General features: G+C 32.2%; 2 protein-coding genes across 2 annotated transcripts; both read right to left on the reverse strand.

Moving 5' to 3' along the window:
* Positions 1 to 11,796: 11,796 nt before the first annotated feature.
* On the reverse strand, positions 11,797 to 17,225 carry LOC144544211 (vacuole membrane protein KMS1-like). The gene is made up of 8 exons (XM_078292627.1): positions 16,824 to 17,225; positions 15,613 to 15,824; positions 15,217 to 15,295; positions 14,543 to 14,848; positions 13,726 to 13,883; positions 13,521 to 13,637; positions 13,181 to 13,366; positions 11,797 to 12,422 (listed from the first exon to the last, which is right to left on the reverse strand). Exons 1-8 carry the CDS (start codon positions 16,897 to 16,899, stop codon positions 12,210 to 12,212), a joined length of 1,347 nt encoding a protein of 448 aa, XP_078148753.1. The 5' UTR covers positions 16,900 to 17,225; the 3' UTR covers positions 11,797 to 12,209.
* A 6,079-nt stretch (positions 17,226 to 23,304) lies between these two features.
* Positions 23,305 to 25,731, reverse strand: LOC144544605 (fatty-acid-binding protein 1-like). Its single transcript, XM_078293146.1, has 4 exons — positions 25,289 to 25,731; positions 24,315 to 24,570; positions 24,126 to 24,217; positions 23,305 to 23,688 (listed from the first exon to the last, which is right to left on the reverse strand). The coding sequence occupies exons 1-4, from the start codon at positions 25,632 to 25,634 to the stop codon at positions 23,546 to 23,548; spliced, it is 837 nt and encodes a 278-aa protein (XP_078149272.1). The 5' UTR covers positions 25,635 to 25,731; the 3' UTR covers positions 23,305 to 23,545.
* Positions 25,732 to 26,409: the final 678 nt, after the last annotated feature.

Consider the following 26,409-nt stretch of genomic DNA (forward strand, 5'->3'; position numbering starts at 1 on the left):
ACACTGATCAGTCTTGAACGGACTAGATTTTTTTCACTTTTAGGATGCCTAATCCAAGCCGTTCGATCTGTTCCACAAATCTAACGGTTTATGTTCTGCGGTGCCAGCGTGGCAGGAATTTGAACCGTTCGATTTACATCGAGGCTCGTGACACCGAACCTAGAAGCATATGGGTCCCCCGCGCGTCGCAAAAATCTCGCTCACTTACGCCACAAACATCGCGCACATTACCCGCTCGCCGGCCCTTTATTTCTTTTCTTACGTACACGTGTCGGTTTTCCAATGGAAGATCGGTAATCTTCTTAGTCGGTAACCGGCTACTGCAAGTCGACCTCTTAATTATCCTCTTTCGGACCTTTCAATCACATCCCTGGCCAGTATTTTTCTATTACAGCCACTTGACTGTGGGGCTCACGATAGGTAAATCCGACGGTCGTGATTTGTTCAATGTTAGTGGCTGTATTTGTCTACGTGGCACTATCCTGAATCAAGACCTCTCCGGCTATGGAAATCTTTTATTGGCTAAGGTCTCAGTTACTTTTTGACGTGATCCGCGAGCATCAGACGCTTCGGGAAGGGGGCATTTTCAATTGCTGCATCTTTACATCCAGTACAAGACTCGATACACCGGCTCACGTAAATACTAAAGACCGGGTTTATCTATGTACGGTAAACAAGGTTCGGAGTTTGGGGATTCTTACAGAACCAGAGTGGGTCCCACCAGAAACGGCCTTTTTCGGTCATGGCAACAGACGTGGCATCTTGATGATGTCATTGTGTCCCCGCGTTTCCACCAACCTCACCGCACTGCTCCTTCCCACCGTCCCACATCGAATAACCTATATCAGATATTATATTCCAATAATCTACTTACTTGTACGTATTATGACGTGGTCTTCTATAATTGGTTTCAAACAATCCTCTGAGATAGTTTCTCATAAATAGCTGAGGTGTCAGATGAAAGGTGCAAAGTAATATGTATGCATCTACTTATTATGACTTTCTTCATTTGGTAAAACACTCCTGTAGTCTACTTACTTATACGTAAAGTGATGTGGACTTCTATTATTGGTTACCGAACAATCCGGTGAGATAGTTGCCTCTGAATTGCTGAGATGTCAGGTGAAAGGTGGAAAATGAAATGTGTGTTTATTTCTTATGGCTATCTTCTCTGGTAAAATTTCAGCGAGTCTTTTCTGCAGGTAGGTCCCACGCTCGTGCACTGAGCTCTGCGCTTATGGGATTTACCCTATAGAAAAACTGATGTCCCTCCTCATGTGATCCATTGGTACAAAGTCAAAAATATAACTAATTATTTGTAAAGTAAAAATCTTTTAGGTCTAACCCAATGAAAATAGATCTTGATACGCATCTTCAAATTTTAACAAACAACAAAAAATGTCAACATAATGAAAGCCTTTTATTAAAAAAATAATAATAGTAAAATAAAATTAATTTTAATAAGATGAATCAATCTTCATGAAAAAATCAAGAAAAAATAATTAAGATGAAATGATGCTTGCCATGTTTGCATCCAACAGTATGGTTGTTAAAAATAATACTAGAGCATTTCATTAGAAAGATTTCACAAATACAATATTGATATTTTGGTGGTCTTGGTAAATGCTTGACAAAAAATAATAAAATCAATTGTGGTTTGATTATCTTGTTTGACGTGCATTAATTATTAATTAATATTTTTTATAATAATTAATTATTGTACGGATAGATATCTCTTGATATTCGTTCTCGTATACAGTTTACAATGGATGTAGACATCTATTAAGTTATTATATACATTACATTATTGCAAATACATAATTTATACAAATATATGACCTGGCCTTTGTTGTCTACTTCGCATTGATCATTTCCATTGTTCTATTTTATATGGAGCGTATCTAAAGAACACATAAAAACAATAGGTATATTGTGATTATTTTAAAATAGTCAATAATTAATACATGTATATGTCTTATGTACTCTGAATTTTGAATTTAATTTTGGAGGGATATTTTTTATTGTCATGACTTCAAAAAACATTAATGACAATATATATTATACGCTATGAATACTTTCTAAAAATGCCGATAATATTTTCGTTAAGTGCAGTAAAAAAGATTAAGCATTTATTTAGTGTCTCGAATTTATATTGCTTGATTCCGCAATTGAAAAATTATTCTCCACCGTTTATGTGCATTTTCTATGAATTAAACGTTCTAAGCTATAATTTTAATAATACTAAATAATCCATATGAATGGATTAAATGTTAATTCTACTCATATTATAAAAAATAGATTACACACAAATTTATTTGAAGGGATTTTTTTTTTGGGGGGGGGGGGGGGGGGGGTTCTCTAACCGCTTCTCTTTTTTTTTTAATAAAAATTGAACAACTGTTCCAAAGCTAAATCCAATTAAAGCAATACCAGGTCAAGAAAGTGGATACTTTAATTACCAAACATAAATACATAAATATTATATAAGAGAATAAGATATATGCTGAGTCAGCAAATATTGGAGGCAAAAAAAGATGAACCAATGTAATTGTTATTGGTGCGTGATATTTTCATTTCCCCCCTTAGAATTTCGTTAAATAAATAAACTAATTGTAAAGAAGGAAAGCAAGCTACAAGGAGCTCTGTCATTATAATAATTACAAGATAACAATAAATAAAAATATAGTGCCTGAATTTTTTATAAACAGATATCAGAAGACTATGGCATTCTACTGTTTAACCCTTTTTTATATTTTGGTGTATCGGTGTATGCGCTTTGGGATTGATTCAGAGCACAATAGATTCCTCCATTATAAAATTTAAAAGAAATTAAAAAAAAAATAGTAGGCTTTTGTTGATGCATCCATCTCATCTAAGGCCATTTGCTCAGTCGGAGCAGTTATCGTGAACTTTTTTTTATAAATTATAATTAAAAAAGATTTATGAAACCAACATGAATACTTTTCTTTTTACAAATTTATAAGACTGAAACGGCACTTTGAAAAAAAAAAAATTTCAGGATCGAAATATCAATTCAGTCAGAGGTATTTTTATAATTTTTCAACGTACTTTTTTCTCAAAATCTATGAAAACAGCAATTCGGTTCCAAGAAAAAAAGGGGAATTGAAATGGCCTCTTGGTTCTCATGATTTTTGTAAAAAATAAAACAATCAAGTTGGTTTGGTAAAATCTATTTTTTTATTTATAGTTTTTAAAAAAAACTCTAGTTATCAGAGCTTGCCAATTTAACTAGACTCAACAAATATTATAATTGCTGAATTGCAAATTGGACGGTTTAGATCGGTCCATTTGAGCATGAAAAAATATTTAAATTTTCAAAGAATTTAAACTTTAAAAACTTTTACAATTGTCATTGTAGTTTAGACACAAACAGAGGTTGAGATTTATTTTTGTGAAGGAAGAATAAGCATTAAATACCAACTCTTTTTGTCAATTCATCAATTAAAGGAGATAATGTACTGACAACTAATTAGTTTGGCAACCATATTAACTATAACAATCAATGTCAAGATGCATCAAATCAAAATTTCAAATGTGGTTTTTCTTATCATTTTAAATACATCATAAATCAAATTGGGATAATTTAAAAGTTAACTAATTATTAATCTTTTAAATTGGTCAATTTAACTGTAAATTAACATTTTTTAATTTTTTTAATTTTTAATTTCATTGTCTTGGAGATCAAATAAGTTTGTTATTAATATGAATTTGCTTAATTTTACCGAGGTCCGTATTGCATTATTACTTGCTAAATAGTTAACCGTTATACAATTGGATCCACATCTATAAAAGTTTCTGAAATAAATATGGACTGATATGGATTGATAAAAGGCATACTCAAGTTTTGTTTTCTATTGACAACCATATCTCTGAGAATAAACAATGTCACAAAATAAATTATGGTTTTTTTGTTAGAAATCAGAAATTAATAATCCATGCCAAATAAGCACATCTCCGGTGCGAAATAAGAAGCAAACTTTTTTTTTATAAATATAATTTAGACACTCGACCAAATGGAAACATAATAGGGCAGTTTCTTTCAACGAATACAATTAGGGTATGTTCAACCGTTTAAAGGGAACGGGAATAGAAATTTTTGAATGGTCGAAATACTGTGCGCGTGGGTTGATTTTCACAGAGTATGAGTGAATTATTTTTCCCACGCGCACAATAAAACCCTGTTTTGCTACCAGACAGGAACAAGAACGGAAACGGGTCCAATTCGAATGGTCGAAACACTGTGTTCGCGGGGAAAAAAAAATTCACTCCAGGCCTGTTCGGACGAATCACTGTTCACGCGGGAAAAAAAAATTCAGTTGAACTGAATTTTTTTTTCCCCCGGAAACAGTGTTTTTTAGTTCAATTCCCGTGTCCGTGCTCATTCTCATTTGTCAGCCGAACAGGCCCTCCAAGAGAAATTTTTTTTCCATGGACACAGTGTTGTGCCGACCCTTACTTTCCAAAGTCAAACAACATATATTGTATGTAAATTTTTTTTTTCATGTTAGCAAATCCTAAGGAAGAATCTCATGACCATTTTTAAAAAAAAATTCTTTTGTAGGATTTTGGATTGAGCAATTCGGAAAATATAAATTCATTTTGGTACAATCAAATCAACAATTAATTGCGGACAATGAAATCAATTGCTCAAAATTAGCTTCAAAATATGAGAACGTGATAAATTATTCTGAAAATGTTATCTTGACTGTCCAATTGAGATCAGACGAATCAAAATGGCCTAAAAGGATTTTATTTTAAATATATGCACACATATACATACATGGAATTTTAATTTATTACCGAGTCAAACGGTTCAAAGATGGAAGTTTTTTTAATGCATTCATTTTTTATCATTTTTTGACGCTCATCAATACCAAATCAATTCATAAATTGTCTATGGGAACGTAACACTCGTGAAACATATCAATTTGAATGATTTAAATTCATTGTTTGAAGTCGATCCAAATATCCAATAAATTTTGAAGGCCAGAGGCATTCAGACTAAAATGTTAGTAGAAGGCGTATATCCGGACTATATATATATAGAGGTTGGCTAATCTACTTCCATAAGCATATGAGGGTATACACTTATAAGTCATTTTTTTCTTTTCAAAATTCAAAACGTCGATCTGAACCGTTAGATGTAATCTCTATATTGAAATGTACTTGGGGACCAAATTTTATTAAGCCACTTTGAAAATCGCTAATCCAACGATGGCTTAACAAAATAGTAAAATCAGAAGCCACCATTGGATCAGTGATTTTCAAAGTGGTTTAATAAATAGTTAAAAAAAATTTAAAAATATATAAAATTTGGTCTCTAAGCACATTTCAATATAGATATCACATCTAACAGTTCAAATCGATATTTTAGATTTTAAAAAGGAAAAAATGATTTATAAGCATATACCCTCATATGGTTATGTAAGTACAGTAGCCAACCCCCCCCCCCTCTCTCTCTCTCTCTATATATATATACATATATATAGAGGTAGGCTAATAAACAATCGATTGTTCCTAGCCTCCCGTGCAACCAAGTCATTTTCTGATTTTTAAAGTCTGAATGATCGATCCAAACCGTTAGATGTGATCTCCATATTAAAATGTGTTACGAGAACAAATTTTACATTTTTTGGATTTTTTTTTACTATTTATTAAGCCACTTTGAAAATCGCTGATCCAACGGTGGCTTAACCAAATAGTAAAAATCAGAAGCTACCGTTGGATCAGCGATTTTCAAAGTGGCTTAATAAATAGTAAAAAATTTCCAAAAAATGTAAAATTTGGTCTCCTAGCACATTTTAATATGGAGATCACATCTAACGGTTTGGATCGATCATTTGGACTTTAAAAATTGGAAAACGACTTGGTTGCACGGGAGGCTAGGAACAATCGATTGTTTATTAGCCTACCTCTATATATATATATATATATTATATAAAAGCCTGTAGGCAGATCATACTCTATATACATATACATATACCAGTAGGACTAGTATGTTCTTCACAAAGGGGCTACGAGTACCACTATGGTGTCCTTGAGTTCATCAAGTCTCTTTGTGAACTTAATTCTAAAATATAGCAGATTGGCTTCAAACGATGAATCCGAATCGTTGAAATCCATCTAACTTAAGAATGATGTGTGTATATATGAAAATTTTCAATTTTCGAATTAACTTTATATAAAGTCAAGTGGTAAAAAAAACGTTAAAAAATGAATCAATTAAAAGTTTAAAACTAATGTGATAATTAATTTATACAGAGTCAAGCAGTCAGAATTAGAAAGTTTATAAATTAATTTCAATGCATTCATTTTTTTTACCACTTGACTCTATAAAAAAAAATTTGAAAATTTAAATTTGTCGTCACATGTAGATACATTACTCGTAAAATAAATGAGTTTTTATGGTTTAGTTCGTCATTTGAAACCAAGGGTGTACAACGGGCGGGTCGATGATATTTTATTAAAATTTGAATCCAACCCGATTACACCGGGTTAAATTTTTTTTTTACTTGACCCACCCATAACACAACCCAACTCATCTATTTTTTTATATAAGGATTATTATGGGTTATACGGGTTATAATTTTGATCAAAAATCTATTATATATCTTTTTACTATTTTTATTAAAACTAAGTACAAATAAAAGTGACAAACATAAATAAAATAGAAATAATTTAGCACATAACATCCATAACAAAAAAAAACATAACTAGAATGTAACATCCTAAAAAAAAGACCGGTTCTGGTTGACAATGAAATGAAAATATTTTTTCACTGATAGCTTCTATCAGTTTTTTCAAAAAAAAAAGAAATGAAAAGATTTTTGTTGATTCCAACATAACAACACCAACCAAGGAGAACTTAAAGAATTTAGATTTTGTAACATATCCATAATGCATATATCATTATTATCATAACTTCTCTTTCAAGTTTACTCTCATGATATTAAAAACGTAGAAACGTAGATTTGAAGTCGGGTCTGGATATAAACGAGTTATTAAGAACAAACTCATGACCTGACCCAGAATAACGGGTTTGTCAAAATCCAACCCATACCCGACCCAGTAACATTTCAACCCGGAAAAGTACGGGTCGGATCCGACGGGTCAGACGAGTCGGGTGGGTCGACAATATTTTTGTACACCCCTATTTGAAACTAATATGATAAATTTTATAGTTGAGTTCACAAAGAAGCTTGCTGAATTTATTAACACCCTTGTTCTACTCCACATATACCTGTACATATACGTATCTGGCTACGGTGCTATGGGTTGCATAGAGGACTACGGTGCTACGGCTCAATATTCGAGTTTTCAAAATCCTAATGGTCGATTCGAACTGTTCATCTTGTTCTCCATATTAATATGTATTTGGAGACCAAATTTTACATTTTTTTGGAAATTTTTACTATTTTTTTAGATTTATTGAATATCGCTGTTTTTTATGGTCCAGATTTGTCTGAAAAACAACGATTTTTCAATAAATCTAAAAAAATAGTAAATTTTTTCCAAAAAATGTAAAATTTGGTCTCCAAACACATTAATATGGAGAACAAGATGAACGGTTCGGATCGGCCGTTGGGATTTTGAAAACTCGAATATTGAGCCGTAGCACCGTAGCCGTCTATGCAATCCATAGCACCGTTGCCAAATCCTACGTATACATATACATATATGTATACGTATACGTATACATATTATACATATACATATACATGTATATATTTAAATATACATGATTAAAAAAAGCTTGCCACCCGGCAACCCACTACAGGTGAAAGGAATAAAAAGAAAATATCTGAAAATGCAATCGCAATCATCCCTCATAAACAATATAATTAAGAATATGGATAATGGTTTTCTTACGGAACTATGATAATGGCGACAATGGGGGGGTCACATGATCAACTAAAATAAATTAGATCCATAAACAAAGCATGACTGTTGAATAATAGCATATCTGCCCTCTACATGCTATAATTAAATATTATGAGTGGGTACCGGAACAAATATATTTTATGTGTTATTTTTTTTTCTTTTGGGAATTGAGTATTATATCAGTGTTCAAACCACACAAGTATTGAACAACATGGAAAGCAAAAAAAAAAAAAGTATTGAACAACACTGCTATTAGTCAAAACAAAGGGGTCACGTTCATCTGCTAATATTTTATTATCTGGTGTTCTATAAAATAATTCACAAAATTGTACCAAATTCCGGACCCATTGGTGAAATAATTTATTAAAAGATTACTTCAGAAAGGGGTTTTGCACTTTTGGGTGTAAAGTGGGTACGCATAGGAAAATTTCAAGTAGAGACTCTTCTATTGCCAACCTATAATAACAATATAATAACAGTATCCTTGGGATTTTATGAATTGGTCCACCAATTTTGTTCTTTCTAATAGCAACTTTTAATAAAAGTAAAAAAAAAATATTTATATTATGGGAATGCCACGAGGTTATGAGTTTTCAATTATACTTCTTGTTTTTAAAAATTAATAAAATATTCTTCATGTTGAACAAAGACTTGTACAAACAGATTTTGTGGTCAATAAACGATGACGGTAAATAAATATGAAAGTTGTTTCATTGCACTTTAAATAAATATGAAAATTGATATTTTAAATGATGACATAACAAAATGATATTTCCATTCCAAAATCAAAGTATGACGTTTTTTATTTACAGCTTTTTAAGGTAAAAAATATTAATATTTTAGATAATTATATTCTTATTTATCGTAGTAACATGCCTGATATTTTTTCTATCAAACACTACAAACTATGTATAGAGAATCTTTTCTGTTTAGGTTTATTGTTCTTACAGACTAATTTACAAAAAATGTACATATTTTTCTAACAAAAACGAAGCTTCATGGCATTACTTACGTTGTCTGGATCTCCTAAAATAACTCAAATTTTGAGTTTGGATGCAACCCGTTTGTTTAGTCCGGATTAATCGGATCCAAGTTGAAAATTTACGGGATCCTTAAACATTCGTGCATATTATGACCAAACGGTCTGAATTCAAACTAAAAAATTGAGTTACTTTAGGAAATCCAAATTCAATACTTACGGGTGTACATAATTGGAGCTGACAATTAGTCTCCGGAAATTATAAAATAATTAAATCACACCAACAGGACCAGTAAAGATTATCATATTTGGTCTAACAATCAAACAATAATTAAAAACCTCTTAAATATAGATCTTAAGTTTGTAATATTTTATCAGGCTTCAGTTTATTATAATATATAATATTCTAGAAGCAAAAAAACTAGCCTCTCACTGGACCCCACCCCCCCCCCCCCCCCCCCCCCCCCTCCCACTCCTAATCAGGAAAAAAAAATGGGAACATTGGTTATTTGGTTAACACCCCTTGAACTATCCTAAAATAAAAATAAAATTAAATAAAAAGCATTTTTTTCTCTTTTACTAATCAATGAAATAAAATAATTCCTCCACCCCGAAAAGTCTCAGTCTCATACTAGCAGTGGAATATTCGCTCTAGTACCTAGCTCCTTTAGTATTTATTAAAATTATATTTACTAGACTCCCACAAAACTCCATAGAAAAAAAAAAAAAAGTCAAATGAAAAAAAAGGTGTGGCCCATGCTGCCAATTTTTTGCTTAACACAAGTTCTTGATTACGAATGATATTACTTCAATTGGAAATATAGAGACATTTTCTAATTTTTATTACTCTTTTCTTATTTAATAATTTATTAAAGATACATTTGATGTGTCTAAATAGAATAAATTTAAATATTCACGGTGACAAGCGTTTTATAACAATTGGCGGAGAACAACCAATTAGCGGGTTCTATTATTTCATAGTGGATAATATTTTTTTCTGTAGGGCACAAATCTTCAATAAAAATAATCTCTAAATTCAAATTATATCAAAATAAAAAAGTATAACTATTTTATAGACCAAAATACGAATTGTACGAGTTAACACAATATTGGGTATTTTCCGACACCAAAAATCATAATGGTTCTAACAGCCTTGATTTTTGTTTCTTTGCGTCTAGAGATTGGTAGAAATTGACACGGAATTCATATAACATTTTAAAAAAAATGAGAAATTTAATCGACAGATTAAAAAAAAAAAAAATCTTATTAGCATACTACAAGCACCTAATCTGCGGCGGTTACTAACTAATAAACTCGATTTTCTAATTGTGAAAACTGCTGAGCAATAAAATGAGAAGAAGAAAAAATAAAAGATTTTTTTGTCCTTTTGCAATAAATAATTGTTAAAGTATCCGCTATATAGAACAATGCTAAATTGTTCGGTTTGGATTAGTAGTATAGCGTGTAGGTGTAGCAAGTCTCTTTGCTAAAGCGCTATGTTGTTAATGCAATTAATTTTTGTTTTTATGTAGAAATTTTTAGATGACTTATCATTCTATTTTTAATTACATATAATTTTAGCAATAAAAATATTTATTTGTGTCCAAAATAAATTTATACAATATTTTTTATGTTGTTCATGCAATTTTGTTTTATGTAAAAAATTTTAGAGGACTTATCATTCTATTTTTAATTACATAGAATTTTAGCATTAAAATATTTATCTGTGTCCAAAATAAATTTACACATAAAATATAATTGAAATTAGCCTTTTCAAATATTTTAATCATAAATTTTATCATTTCGTGACAAAATTAAGTAAACAACCCTAACTTTTACAACAGTGTCTTTGTAAAGACAAATTTAACAAGGTTCAAAAACGTAATTCTCAGAAAAGTTAGACAACAGGGGGTCGTAATTAAGAATTTCTTTCCAAAACGAAATAAACAACCATGTGCTTGTTTGTGTGATAGGTCATAGATAGGTAGATAGATAGATAGATAGATAGATAGATAGAGAGAGAGAGAGATAGAGAAGGATTGCGTGCAGTTTAGGGTTTAGAGTTTAGACCCCTTGGACAGCAACTGGGACAGGGGCAAATGAATATGATATATATAATTGGTTCCATAATTGGAAATCGTACTACAATATCACAAGGATATCTAATCCAAAGCACTGTTTCCTTTATTTAGAATTAAGGGATGCATAAATAATTGCCGCCCAATGCAAATAGGCAATCTCGACAGCGCATGGCTTTAATTTAAAATTTTAAACTGGATGTAATTGTTGCTATGATTTATGAGTAAAGCTAATGTTATTAAAGAGCATTTGACCAAAGCTAATATGAGCTTTAACTTCAATGAAGAATCCTAAGCTTAACTTTAATATTTATTGAATCGGTTTCAAACGTAAGAGTTCAAACTAGATTTACTTGAAAAAATTGAACAAAAAGAACGCATTTCACATTTTTTTTAATCTTTGAATATGTTTTCATAAGATTAAAAGAGTGAAAAATAAATTATTTTAGTATATTTATATTTTCAATAATTTCTAATATTTCAATCTCATATTAACTCCATAAATTAAAACTTGGAACGAAATGCTCTGTTCAAGTTCAAATTAAAATTTTAAAACTAATCCAACAGGATTTGAAGATCTCACAAATCTCTCTGATGAAATTAAACTCGAATCATTTATTCACTCATGACTCGCAATGTGTGTGTGTGTTTTTTTTTATAAAATTATACTTAACGCCAATGAAAGACACTTTATTTGCCTAAAAAGACTCAATATGAGTTGCAGCAAAAACTATATTTATAATTTTATCACCTTGTTACGCTCTGGCCTTGCAATAAAAAAATGAAAAGTTGTGAATTCGGTGAACCATCAAAGAGCACTGGAATTCAACATCTCTAGATAAAACAGAGCGTTAATGCTTAACTCGTGTATCTTTACAACCGAAAATAACCTTTAATACCAATAAAGCACATCGGTCTGAGACAATACATGATATAAATAAAGTATGGCACTAATTTAACCCACCTGAATAATATACCTGGATGTCAAAGTTAATACTAGCTTGGTTCATAATAAAATATTGATAAATCTATTGTTCTTCAAAGGAACAGGTAAGGGCTCTGGCAGCACCAAAACAGCTGCGAACCCCAACTAGTTCCCTGTACATAAGAATTGATGGAAAAGCAAACCCTAGCGTTTTTCAATTTCCTTTCTTTTAAATGTTTTCAAATATCCTAGTCGTTAGATAGTTCTTTTTTGGGTCTCAGAGCAGACCAGAGATTGTTTATATTGGGAGCAAACCCTGAGATTGTTATGTGTAGGTTGTACCGTTGGCTGTACCGTTGGCCTTGAAACTTGCATTGTTTTTAGAAGAGGATAGCTTCTTCTTGTTAAGTTCCAATTCCTGTTGCTTCTTTAGGTAATTTTGAGCTGTAGATGTCACAATTTTAGCGAAGAAATTGACGAGCATTAGCCATACAATCGTATTCCATACCATACTTAATGAGAATTTCCACTGCTTTCCCTGCCATAAGAGAAAACAAATCCTATTTCAGCTTTACAGGTTTTCAAATTCTAATAATAAAAGAGATGATTATACAACCAGTCAAAAAAGGTGTACAACATTAACAAGAGCTCTTTCAATTTGACACCATTTTCCATGATTGAAAATATCTAGTTTATCTCACAAAGATGCTATATACTACCTTCATCTTATGTGCCAATTCAACAATTTTTCCTTGAGTGGCTATGATACCAGGCATAGCGGACCAAGTACTTTTAAACAGTCTATTTGAACCATTCTATATGATCTCCGTATGAAAATTGAATTGTAGACTAAATTTTACAATTTTTAGAATTTTTTTTACTATTTTTTTAGATAGGTTGAAAATAACTACTTTTGGATGGTCTAGAATGTTTAAATCAAGTGATTTTCTAACTATTTAAAAAAATAGTAAAAAAATCCTAAAAATATAATTTTGATATACTAGTACATTTTCATATGATGATCATGTTGAATGGTTCAGATCGACTATTTAAACTTTGTAAACAGAGATAGTGATCCATAGTACGGACCAATGTGCACTGTGCATAGTATCATAGCCTCACTCATTCTTCCATAAAAAGATTAGCCCTCTTTTGTTTGTGAAACGCATCATGTCTCTAGTATATTATCAGCTTCAAAGCCCCACTTTTTATTATAAGAACGGCACAAACAACCAACACAGGATCAAGTCAAAAGAACAACATAGAATTCAGAAATACATTCCAAGTAATACCTACCTTTTGTGTAGGTGAAACTGAAGAAGGAACTGGAGCTGACAAATATTTCTCTTTTACTGAGTGAAGCTTAGTCATCATTTTAGGAAGCACATTATCCATACCAGGGATGTGACCAAGGACCCAAATAAGCCTCTTCTCCACTAGCTCCAACAATTGGTTATTTACTAGGGCTATTATGAATACAGTCTGCACGAAAAAACCAAGGAAAAAAGAAACAAGTTATTGCACTGTGCACTGGGTTATTAAATAACTTTGCTTGTATGTTTTACCAAGGCTCCATTAAGATAATGGTTAACTCGGGGCATAAACTAGGGTCAGTTCACCCCTGTATGATTCTAACCTGAATGTGGGTCTTAATAATAGCCTTTCCAATCATGGTAGCGAAAAAAAACTTCCAAAAGGGGATGCCAAACTGCCCACACATTATTCCCGCAAGGTCAAATAGAGGATTCGGCACCTGTGAACCAAAAATAAAAACAATTAAATTGCTACTTAAGCGTTCAAAAAAAGTATCCTGTTAAAAAAAAGATGTTGCATGTGCTAACCGAAGCAAGTATTAAAATTGTGAAGAAGTTCAGGTGTTGAGCGTGTGAAAAAAGCCACCGTTTGGCTTGATCCAGCTTTGCAGATAGGCCCGATCCCTCTTTAGAAGAACTCACGTCAAACTCCTCCATTGCCTCTATTTTACTTCCCGACAAACTTGCTAAAATTTAAGAAAAGAAGAAGACAGATGTCAGCTTCCATTCATGTCCCACATGACATTAAATTGTATGGTAATTCAAATCTACCCGACAGAACCTTGAAAACATCTTACACTATTATATCCCCACATGCAAAACAAGAAATATCTAACACGCCTAGATATTTATACAAGACATGGAAAAATCAGCATTGCCCCTCATCTCATAATTCCCTCAGAAAATACCAAAACTACCCTCCATTCTCCCTTATTAGTGGACAGAAAAACAACAAGGCTTAAGGTTATGTGAAGCTCAGGTTTGTTTACCAAAAGAGACCAAAAAAAGAGTATATAACAGACACATGTGGTTACAGGGGTGGATTCACATTGATCCCCATATTTTTGAAAATTTGGTTATTTGTATTGATTTTCTATTGTAATTTGAGAACTAAATATATATCAAATCTGACCCCCAGATGGCCCATATATTATGCATAAGATCTCTATTTTGACCCCCCATACTTATAAAATGACAAGTAGAATTAAATTAAATACCATACAATCCCCAATTAATAAATACTAAACCCCCATTAAAAAATTTCTGCACCCGCCCGTGTGGTTTCTTTGCAACCTTAAACATGATATCTGAGAATTTTCATGTTGGTGAATGTGAAAAAAGATACCCGCTCTTGAAATAAAATATGGAGGCAGTTCACCGAGTGCGGTACCAAGGCCCCACAGAACAGCTTCAAGTTGAACCTGAGGTAATATTTTGCTAAGCGGTATCTTAACCAACGAATCAGGTAGAAATGTAAACACTGGAGGCCCAAAATCTGAGCAATCCTTCTCAAGCCAAGAAGGAGCTGATTTAAGCTGTATGGTGTCATATGGGGCGGTTTTAAGGTCAACCCGGCCGCATTGCAAAGCTTTGATTGTGAAAAAGGCAATGTGGGGCCCCAAGTACAGAACAAATGTGTGCAAACCAGATCCTGAGAAGAGAGGAATCATACAGCCTGATTAATGCTAATACTGTGACATACAGAAATAATGCCATGAATGCTATTCTTGAGTAATTTTGTTGCTCATTCTTTTTGAAGTTTAGCCCTGATTATGACACGCTACATGTAATATTGTTAATATAATATTTTGAAAATTTGAGTTTTGAAATTTCGAGTTAATCCAATTATTTTGGAAGTTGAATTTTCCAACCTTGGTAAAACATCAGCATTCAAGATATACCCTTTCAATGCAAGGATTCAGAATTTCAGATGCGAGTAAAGAAATTAAACATCACCATACATAAGGACAGTAGTACAAGTAGGAACCATAGAACTATAAGACTAAAAAAGAAGCATACCTAGACCAATGGATGATGCCACACCCAAGGCTACCCACCATAAGCAGAAACTGGCATATCTAACAACTTCTTTCACAAGCTGTTATTTGAAGAAAATACAAGTAGTCAATAATTTAAAAAAAGTTTAATTTGAGCTGATGTACCAAAATAATCATACACGTAAGCTTTCACAATCCTCCGCAGTGTTTGTTAAGGAACTGAGTAGTATAAATTAATTTCACAACCTTCTATAAATGCGACTACCTAATGAAGATCTCTGGCATTTAGAACCGCAAATTACAATTGAAAATAACACACTGATGGGAATGAGAAAATAATTCTGGCTTACCACATTTCTTGAATTAAGCCATGCAATGAAGTAAATAAAAAAAAAATGGACTAAGGAAAACAGCTTACCTTTTCATGGGGTCCATCAATCAACAAGAGAGCAGCACCACCAGCCACAACCAGGACAGTTAAGAAAACCAACAAGCCGAGATGCTTAAGGATATAAAGAGACGAGCCCTTCAAATATTCCGCTGTGGCAAGTATGAATAAATAGAATGTTTTGATGGGATGAGTTGCTAGTGTCAAGTTCTCCCGATCAGAGCGCTGTTTAGTACGGAGATCTGCACAGAATAAATTTAATAATTTAGGATAAGAAACACATGTTAGCATTAATATTGTTGAGTACTGCCTTTGATTGATCATCTGAAAATTTTGGATATTTTTATGCTTTTCTAGAAGTAAGAATTGTTAGTTTGTTGTATGAAATAATTGACTAGGTCCGATTCTACAAGGAAAACAGCTGACAAGGTAGTAAAAAGACAATGACCGCAAAGACACGATGAGAATAAATGTGTATTACATTTCACATACTACTGGTTTTAAGGATACATAGCATAAACAAATAATAAGCAATTAACTAGTTTTAGAAGAAAATACAAAAGTAGGAAGACACCCTATATCTGAATACAAAATTCAATTAATTTTATTGTTTATTAATTAACATATAACATTCAAAATTAAGTTAGATTCCAATCAGTAGACAGCAGGCAACAAAGACCACTCCGAGATCAACAAAATAAAACGTGTATTAACAGTTTCCAATTTTTTATCCCTAATTTTCATTCCTTTTTCTTAAAGAAACAATATCATGATGTTAACAGCAAATAACCAGATAATTAAAAAAATTCATAATATGTAGAACCACACAATAACCAATTAGAAATGCATTTAATAAGCCATTTTCTCTAACGATCGGAATCCAAATTGCAAGTGGATTGAGCTGGGAGGTAATAATTGAGGGGCCCACTATTTTGTGGGATTAAGATGTTTAAGATGAATAATCTTATCCAATGAAATTCGAGCTCTGATCATTTTTTTCTTCTACTGACTTTCAAAATTTGCCATTATATTTTAAATAAAATAATAATTTAACTGACCTCATAAAAAGGCATAAAATGTCAAACGAAAAACCTAAACCATGACAAGTCCATATCCACATTCAAACTACCGCTGTGTCGCTTTTCATAAAAAAATTCAGAAAAATTGGACCAAAAAAACTCGGATTTAAATCAGGCAATCATTCAATAAAGAGAGAAAAAACAAGAAAAAATCGAACTAACCCCAGATTGAAGGATCCTCATCCACCAAATCCCGACTCGAAGGCTTGCGGTACAGCTTCGATTTCCTTCGCCCCATCGCAGAAACCTCAGATTCGTTCTGGGAACGGCATAAGAGGGATCAGATCTGACTAGAAGGAAGTTTTTAGAAAACAAGGAAGACGGATGTGGTAAAATTCGTGCCTGATACTAGAAATCAGGAGGGAATAATGGCGTTTTCTTTTTAGGGTTTCGTAACTGAATCAAAACGCCTCACGAGATTAGTGGAGAGGCTTGTCGCAACGCAGAGAGGCGCAGCGTTTATATTTCCCGTTTTATCGGTTCGCCTCGGATGACGAGGGAAAAAGAAAAGAAAGGTGGAGTAAAACAAAGGGATTCCTTGGCGCTTTTGTTGTGGAAGAGTTTTTAGTAATAAATTATAAATTAAGGATACTATTTGCCTATTTGGAGAGGATCAATATAAATAGATAAATAAATAAATAAATTGTTGCTTTGATTAGGAGTTATGGGTACTCGAAAACGTACACGAGATGCTGTCCAGCTGTTGGATTGGCTTGTATCCAATATTAAAGTCTAAAATCTGATTTTGTTTACGTGTTGCACTGGTGCTGATGAATATGGATGGATTTTTTGAGTAAAAATATTACAAGTTCATATATTTATTAGGAGGAGAGATTCAATTACACTTTTTTTGGTGACACCGAATTACACTCTCGATTTTCAAAGTTTTTAAAGTTCAAATAATCGATCCAAACCGTTCAACATGATGGATATGTTAAAATGCCCTTGCAAATCAAATTTTACATTTTTTGAAACTTTTTTACTATTTATTAAGTATTTAACAAAATCGCTATATTTAGACCATTGAATTTTTGTACCCATCTTAATAAATAGTAAAAAAATTCAAAAAAATATAAAATTTGATCTGCAAGCACATTTTAACATATTCATCATGTTGAATGGCTTGGATCGACTATTTGAACTTTAAAAATATAGAGTGTAATCCGGTGTTACCAAAAAAGATGTAATTGGATCCCTCATTTATTAATATCTGCTCAAAAGTGGTTAGAGGTAAGGGATTGCATCTTAAAGTACTTATTTATGAAGAATTTTAGTTGAAGTTGTATTGTTGTGAATTTTTAATTAGATATTTCATTCAATATATCAACTCTTCTTATATTTTTATTTATATTATAATTATTGTTGACATATATTATTGGTTAAGCAGATGTCATATGCAAATTAATATAAGAGGACAAACAATGATTACTTTGATAACAATTATCAACACGCGGCCACCTCACCTTAAAAAAAACACAATTATCAACATGCAATTCAGTTAAATTTTAAAATTATTGTTCTTAATACTAACATTGTAGTAAATAGAATTCTCTTTGCCCTTTAGTGGACCCAAAATATAGTAATAATTGAGCTATATAGATTATTGTATTATTATCTTGTAATCATTATCACGATGAATGTATATTTTAAAATACATGACTCCTTTATTTAATATTTAATAAGTCTATTTTTTCCAAAAAAAAAAAAACCATGTACAACTATGTAGTTAAAAAATTATAATATAGTTACTTTAAAAATAAAAAATATACACCATTCAAATCAAATCAAAATATAATGTCATAATATATTTTGATGCACCATTAGGTCCATTACATTATGCAGCGTATTTTCATGCTAAATTAAAAACAGCTAAAAAAAAATCTAAGGTTCTAAATAACGCGCTATAGCGTTTCTGGACCATAAAAACTATGACACTATCGACGCTATTTGAATATAGCACTATTTTTTTAGCCATTTCGCTATGATACTATAAACGCTATTTAAACCTTTGAAAAACCTAATTCATCAATAACAGTTCAGGTACTTCCCGGTACGCACATAACGAGCTTAATTTTAAATTATTTTTTACTAATGATCTGCTTTGGATACCTTTAAATTGAAATTTTGGTCCCGAATGCGTACAGGAAAACAACACTATGGGAGTATGGGGCACGACGCGAATGTGCAAACGATAGTATTAAAAATATTAATACAGAATAAAACTTCCCAAGTTAATATTTCCTCGAAAGTTGGATAGGTAGGTATACTGTAATACTGAATTACTGATCTGGCAGGCGGGACAGCGCTGAAGGATCAGACACAAACCCGAATCCACTGTGGCAGAGCAGATATTAATTAAAATAAACCGAGTCATTGAAAACGGATCCAACACAGTTATTTTGTAGTTACGTTCACCATTTGTCAGATACTTGCTACACGGATTTTGGTGCGGTACCCGTAACGACAAATTCAGTTTTATAGGACACTTTGATCGTTAGGTTGTTTAGCACATCAGATCTGAAGAGGCGGAACCGTTGAACCCACATGGCCACATTATTCTTTCCTCTCTTTTTTCATCATCTTTTGTCCTTTTTTTTCTTTGAGAGAAATCTTTTGTCCTTTTACGAACTTTTTTTTAGTACAATGCGGGCAGTAGACAACTAGACATACATCCTCTTTAAATTTTTATTTCCCATCCCAGTCCTTGCAATTTAAATTTTTATATCTCCGATGAGAAAGATGATGCTGTTGGTGTTACCGTCACGCCATGTCCATCGTCTGCATTAACTCAAAGGTTATCTTTTGAGTTAACATATGTCAGCTATTTTAAATAGAGTCAATTTTTTTAAGTTAATGCAGACGATAGGAATTCTAGCCCTTTTCCTGTAACCCAACTTGCATGATTTGAGTTGCATCCCACCTCACCTCACCGGCTCACCCGCATTTTTTTCCGGATAGGAATTCTAGAATGGATATACCTAAATTTTTTAGATTCTACAAAGGATATACCTAAACCTTAAATAGACAGATTTGGGTCCGGTCCAATGGGCCTTAGTAGGCCTAAATTTATTCTGAGGGCTCACTTTTGAATATTGAGGGCACATAACTTTTTTTTCATAGTTATACCGCTTTTGCCCATAGTTAATACTTTCCCAATTGTTTTGTTAAAGTTAATGATTTGTATAAAGAAAAGTGTTTAATGAGAACAATAGAATAGATGGCAAGCTGTTTTAAAAGGAGTACCTGCGTCATTTTAAAGAAATTACTATTGACAAATGTATCTCCATTTATCCATTCTATTATTAAGCATGTTGGGTGTCCGATCCGCCAACGGCTACGATTGAAAGATAAAACTTCGGATTTGATCTCAGCCCTCCAATTACATAATTTGTCTTCTTTTGATTAAATGCATATGTTTTATGTATAGAAATCTAAATTTAGTTAAAAATATACTCACTACATGTGCTGCCACACGATACGTTATAATTAAAATTGAACAAATTCTGAAATTTAGCGATATATTTATCTGTTTCCTTATTTCTTTGTTTCCATATTTTTTTCTCTTCAATTGAGAAGACTCCACCTTCCGCTTTCTTATTTCTTTGTTTTCTTACCTCTTTTTTGTTTCTATACGGATCACAATGGAAATCATTTTTTTTTATTTCCTTATTTCCCTTTCTTTGTTTCTATACATATTGGTGTGGACAATTTGAAATATATTTCTAATATATAATATATACAGAGGAGGGTTCAAATGCCTCCATTTTTTGTGCCTCCATCATAGCTCCATTTTTCTAAACTTTAATAATTCAAAATTTAAAACTTAAAAGTCAAAATAAAACTGTTAGATGTGATCTATGTTATTTTATCTATGTGCTCATAAAAAATTATCACATTTTTATTTTGTTTTTATGTGCATCAATAAGTTGAAAATTCAACGTCTAAAAATTATCCACATTAGTATGTTTTTTACAAGCTCTTGATGACAACCAAAATAAAATTGAAATGCCATGATTTTTTACATGTACATAGATAAAATGATGTAGATCATATCCAACGGTTTTATTTTGACTTTTAAGTTTAAAATTTTGAATTATTAAAGTTTAAAAAAATGGAGGCATGATGGAGGCACAAAAAATGGAGGCATTTGAACCCTCCTCATATATCAATGTGTGTGCGTGTATATTCTAAATTGAAAACAAAGAAGAAGAATAATATAAATTGAAAACAAAGAAGAATATAAATTGGAACATGTGTGTGAATATATATTTCTATTATAATACGTGTGTGTATATATATATCCTATAGATACATACGATAACACTTTTTATTTATGTTTTTTGATATCATATTATATGTCGATATTGAATTGTTGTATGATATTTGATATTAGATTCGAATCAAGCTTTTATTTGATATCATTGGTACTTAAAAATAAAGAATCATCACATCATCAAATTGTTATCAGAGATCACGATTAAAGTTAATTAAAAATACAGAATCATATAAATTTTCTATTAACATGTGTCTTAATTTTTAGATAATTATTATTTTCATTGATATATTTGTTTCTTATAATATGTCCCCGTTGCAATGCACGGGTATGATACTAGTATACTTTTATAGAGCATCCACTCACATGATGTTAAATGTGATATTTAATAAAAGTAATAAAGTACATAAGAGAATTGAGTTTTCAAATTTATTATTCATGTCATATCATCTGTACTCTTAATTGTCTGATTATGTTTATCTCATTATTCAATCTGATCGAAAAACTTATATTTTCACATGCACATTTGCTTATTTAAATAAAAAGTTTTGATGTGTTTAAAGGAGAAAATAAGCATGTAAAATATACTGATTGTGTTTATCTCATCATTCTATCTGATCAGATAACTTATATTTTTACATGCTCTTCTTCTTATTTAAATAAAATGTTTTGATGTGTTTAAATGAGAAAATAAGTGGTGCTGACCGTTGCAACGGTACAGGGGAACGGTAGGTTAATTTGAGCGGTTTGGAGTATAACGGTGGTCACTGTTGATAACGGTCATTGACCGTGACCACGGTACCCACCACGAAAATCCTCTGGAAGGGTTAGTGTTCGGTGACGCTAAAACCTATTTTATGCGTCACGGGATGTACATGATTTATTTATTCCATTATCACGGTCACTGAATCGTGACAACGATAGGTCTCACTTAGGTCAATTTCAAGCTTATTTTACTAATCTTACATATACGTTATCCTTAATCTTGAGTTAATGCTTTGTTGTCCAGTGTCTTGTGCTTCATGATTACATCTTTGATGTTGTATTGCAGTTAATTAATTCATCATTGATGTATAATTACTGATCCTTCACTTGTCATGAACCTGCACAAATACTCAAAAAGAAAAACTGTAAAATGTAATTATGTATGTTTTACAAATCCAGTCAAACGGATAAGTAATTCCCAACACCAACAGATATAACATGAATAATAATTTGAAAACTCAATTATCTTATGTGCATTATTTGATATTACTTTGTTACTTTTCAATATTACATTTATTCAACATATGTGAGTGAATGCTCTGTAAAAATATTTATATTTGTCAATAGTAATTTCCATAAATAGATGAAGGTCCTCTTTTAAGCAGCTTGCCATCTATTTTATTGTTATCATTAAATACATTCCTTCATATAAAAATCAGTAAGTTGAACAAAACAATTTGGAAAGTATTAATTCAGGACAAAAGAGGCACAACTATAAAAAAAAAAAATTTTGTGCCCTGAATGTTCAAAAATGAGCCCTCAGAATACCAGAGAGAAAACATGCCTAGAGTCAAACTTCTCCGTGGAATCCAAAATTCCAATTGCCCAAATAAATAAGAGGATTCAAAATAGCTCATGTTTTTCATATCTCATCATACCTCATATTTTATATCTTCGTTTTTAAAAACTAAATTGTTGATCTGAACCGCTTAATATGATATTTATACTAAAATGTATTTGGGGATAAAATTTTAGAATCTTTAAATTTTTTTTACTATATTTTAAGATAAGTACAAAATTATTGTTTTGAGACCGTTAAAAAACAGTGATTTTCTACCCATCTTAAAAAATAGTAAAAAAATCCAAAATTATAAAGTTTCATCCCCGACCATATTATAGTTTGGATATCGTGTTGAACAGTTCGGATTGATAATTTAAATTTTGAAAATAAAAATATAAAGTATGAGGTATGATGTATAAAAAGTATGAGCAAATTTAAGTTTTTGTACTTTCCAATGTTTCATCTTTGACACATTATACGGGTACATTTTGGATAGTCAATAATGTATTCGGAATTTTGTGAATCATATCATTTGGAATTATGCTAATTCAAAGGGAACTCTGTTCGCTATTCCGACAAAATAGCAATGCTATTCCAAGAACTGAACTATTTTATTGAAAATCCATACTTCTTCCGAAATTTTTGCTGGCTCTCATTTAAGATGTGCCAAAGGTAATACACTCCCATTTGTTCGAAACAGGCAATCTATAGATAATAAATAGTTAGATGGCTTGATCTCCAACCTTTACTAAAAAAAAAAAACTAAATATAAAACTAAAAGGAAAATCTGAATGAAGGTAAAGATAAAGTAAAATATAGTGGCCTTTTTAGAGTTCAAATGAATCCAGAGAACAATTAAAATAATAAACTGAATCCAGAATTAGAAATTTCAAAGAACAGACAATATTATATAAAGTGATACTCGCTTATCATACAAAAATGAGCCAAGCAACCAAAGCTCAAAAAGAAGCGTTTGCAAACCTCAACCTCCGTGGTATTTAGCACTTGAAATGGAAAGAAAAGAAATTGGTTCCCTCAAATCTAAATTCTTTGTCTTGACATCCATCAAGCTGTTTTCAGTCTGCTTGCCAAGTTGAGTTGAATCTCTTCTTTTGCACTCTTATCCAATGGATCTTCGCCAAAGTACAGATCCAAGATCGACTTGCACAGGAGCTTGCTTTGTATTTGTCCCACCTCATTTCCATCAACTGCACACAACAGACACACACACACACACACACACACAAAAGTTTTCGGCAAAGTATAATTATGGTCAATGCTTGCGGATGGCAAAATAAACTTAAGCTGTCAATGAGAGCTACATTTGTTATCTAATGTGTGAGACGTGACACCATCCAGTTTGTACCGAGCAGTACACATCTGTACCAGGTAGTACAAGTCAATTCCTCATTTTTCTTCCAAAACCTTTTATGTTTACACACTGATTCATGTTATCAAATGATAAGCATAAAATCATTGCATAAATGATAAATGGATTGCTATAGTTGGACTATCAGTATTGACCGCCAAACAATTGGTTTACATTTAGAAGTAAAGGCGTACATAAGGGCTGGAGATATTTTATTCCTCATATTAATAAAGTTGAAAAAAAGAGATTGACTTAAGATGATCTGAAAGGACCTACTTCTTGTTCGAAGAACATATCCTTCTTCCCTTGAAAGTTCAATTACGGAACCCTTTGGTAGTTTCTGTTCATCTTTAAAGAAGGAGACAAACCTGTCAAGTAAAAAATCTCAATACCAAATTACCAAGTTGACAGAAACGAGTCCTAATTTAAAGGCAATGAATTCCAATAACCATTATTTACACTTACTTCTGAAGCAATTGATCTATGTCAGATGGCTCAGATGCACTGAATTTCTGGAGCCTGGTGCTGATACTTTTCGCAAAAGAATTGCGAACAGAACGAATGCCAAGTCTTCCATACACTATTTGAAGCCGAACTGTCATTGGAATATCGCTCTCTAAGACATCAGCTGTAAATTCCTTGTTATCATTAAGCTCTGACAAGGCGGCAACACTGTATTTCTCATTAAGCTTCTTTATGTCACAGTCGTCAGCATAAGCCCCTACAAATCCAAAAGAGTTATATACAGTACGTATTGTGCACCGTTAGAGTTACATAAGATAAGTTTGTTAAGGGGTTTACCAATATAAACAGTAAGGTCTAATGTATTGTGTATGAACTGTGTGGGTCATTTTTTTGTCTAACGCTAGCTGAACCAGGCCTAATTAGAAACCGATTCCTTTTTTCTAAATGATTTTTGTAATTTCTTTGAGATGGCTTAATCACTAGTCCTCATGTTCACAAATTTTGTTCAGAAACTCGAAGATGACAACTTTGTGTTATACGCAAATCAGACAACACATACTAGTACTCAGTTTCTGCATTAACCAGGAAATGGATGTCTCCAGTTCGGGCAACAATTGAGGGCATTGATTACATTTCTTACCAGTATTCAGTTTCTGCTGGTGTCTCTCCTATCCACAGATTACAAACCAACTTAGCAACCATCAACTCATGTAATTAACCAGAGTTTAATGTAGGGTTTAGTTAAGAATTACATCTACACATGTACATGCATTGCAAAGATTGAAGGATATGCAGAAATGAGAATCAATTAATAGAAAAATCAACACCATTTCTTCATCTATTTATCACATAACAATAATAATTGATTGATTTGGATGAAACCATGCTATTGCTTAATTCAGGACCACATTGTATTGATCCCATGAGCAGTAAAAAAAAAAAAAGGTGCTTAACAAAAAGAAAAGAACAATTACCGAAGGCATAGACATCAATTGACTTGAGACCAAGAATATTAGCCCTCCTAACCCCGACACCAAGCAACCGCCTTCCACCATCGACCTCCTCGGGAAACACCTCACCAGTCTTCCGTTCAACTGGAGAGCAGCTGGCATTTGCGAGGGAGAGAGAAGCCCAGCCGATGTGAGAAACGTTATCTTGATGCACGAAGTGGGTGAAGGAGGAGAAGGCCAGGGAGAGGCCCAATGCTGACGCGGCCGCTAGAGCAGCGGTAGCGAGAAGTGGAGAAGAGGAGGAGCCCCGAAAAGAGAAATTAGGGAGGCCAGGGAATTCTGGGAAGCCGAGGCCGAGGGAAGAAGCCATGGAGGTATACCTAGCGGTTCTTCGACTTGGACTGGATTCTGGAAGTGACTGACTGACTGAGCCTGTAGCTGTGCGAATCCCCTACTCCGTATCTATGAAGTAACACGAATTTATCAAATTATTAGACAAACAATTAAGAGTAGAATTAGGGTGTTCTTGAGTTCATCAATGTCACTTAGTTGTTTAATGAGCTTAACTTCAAAATTTATTAAATTAGTTTCAAATAATAAATTTAAACGGTTGAAACCGATTTACTTCAAGTGATGTTTGTATGTAATTTACAAATACAATTGCTTTGAAAATTTGTATTTTGACCTAACGATTAAATTGACCACCAAAAGCGACCATAAAAATGGGTTTAGAGATGGATCAATTTTTAAGGTTTAGAGTTCAATCAATTTTTAATATCTTCGCCATGAATCAAGACAAGTTTAATTGATAAAAGTGCACAACTAGTTGAAAATTTGAAGACGAATATGAAGGAATGATTATCATTTGTTAGAAATTAATAAATGAGTCAGCGACAAATCATATACGACGGTTAAAATAGTTAATTATGAAAAAAGAACATGGCATTACATGTGTTAGGTGACAATGAGTAACAAACTTGATAAAATAAGATCCCTGAACAAAATAAAATCACCACAACATGACTCGTGTTTAGAGGTGTAAACGAATCAGATAAATAGATAATATATATTATCTGTATGTATAGAATTTGTATCCGGTATTTGATATGGATCAATATCTCCCGGTACCATAGTGACAAATGAAT

This window comes from Carex rostrata, chromosome 26 (assembly GCF_964058835.1).
Source record: "Carex rostrata chromosome 26, lpCarRost1.2, whole genome shotgun sequence".
Taxonomy (NCBI): domain Eukaryota; kingdom Viridiplantae; phylum Streptophyta; class Magnoliopsida; order Poales; family Cyperaceae; genus Carex; species Carex rostrata.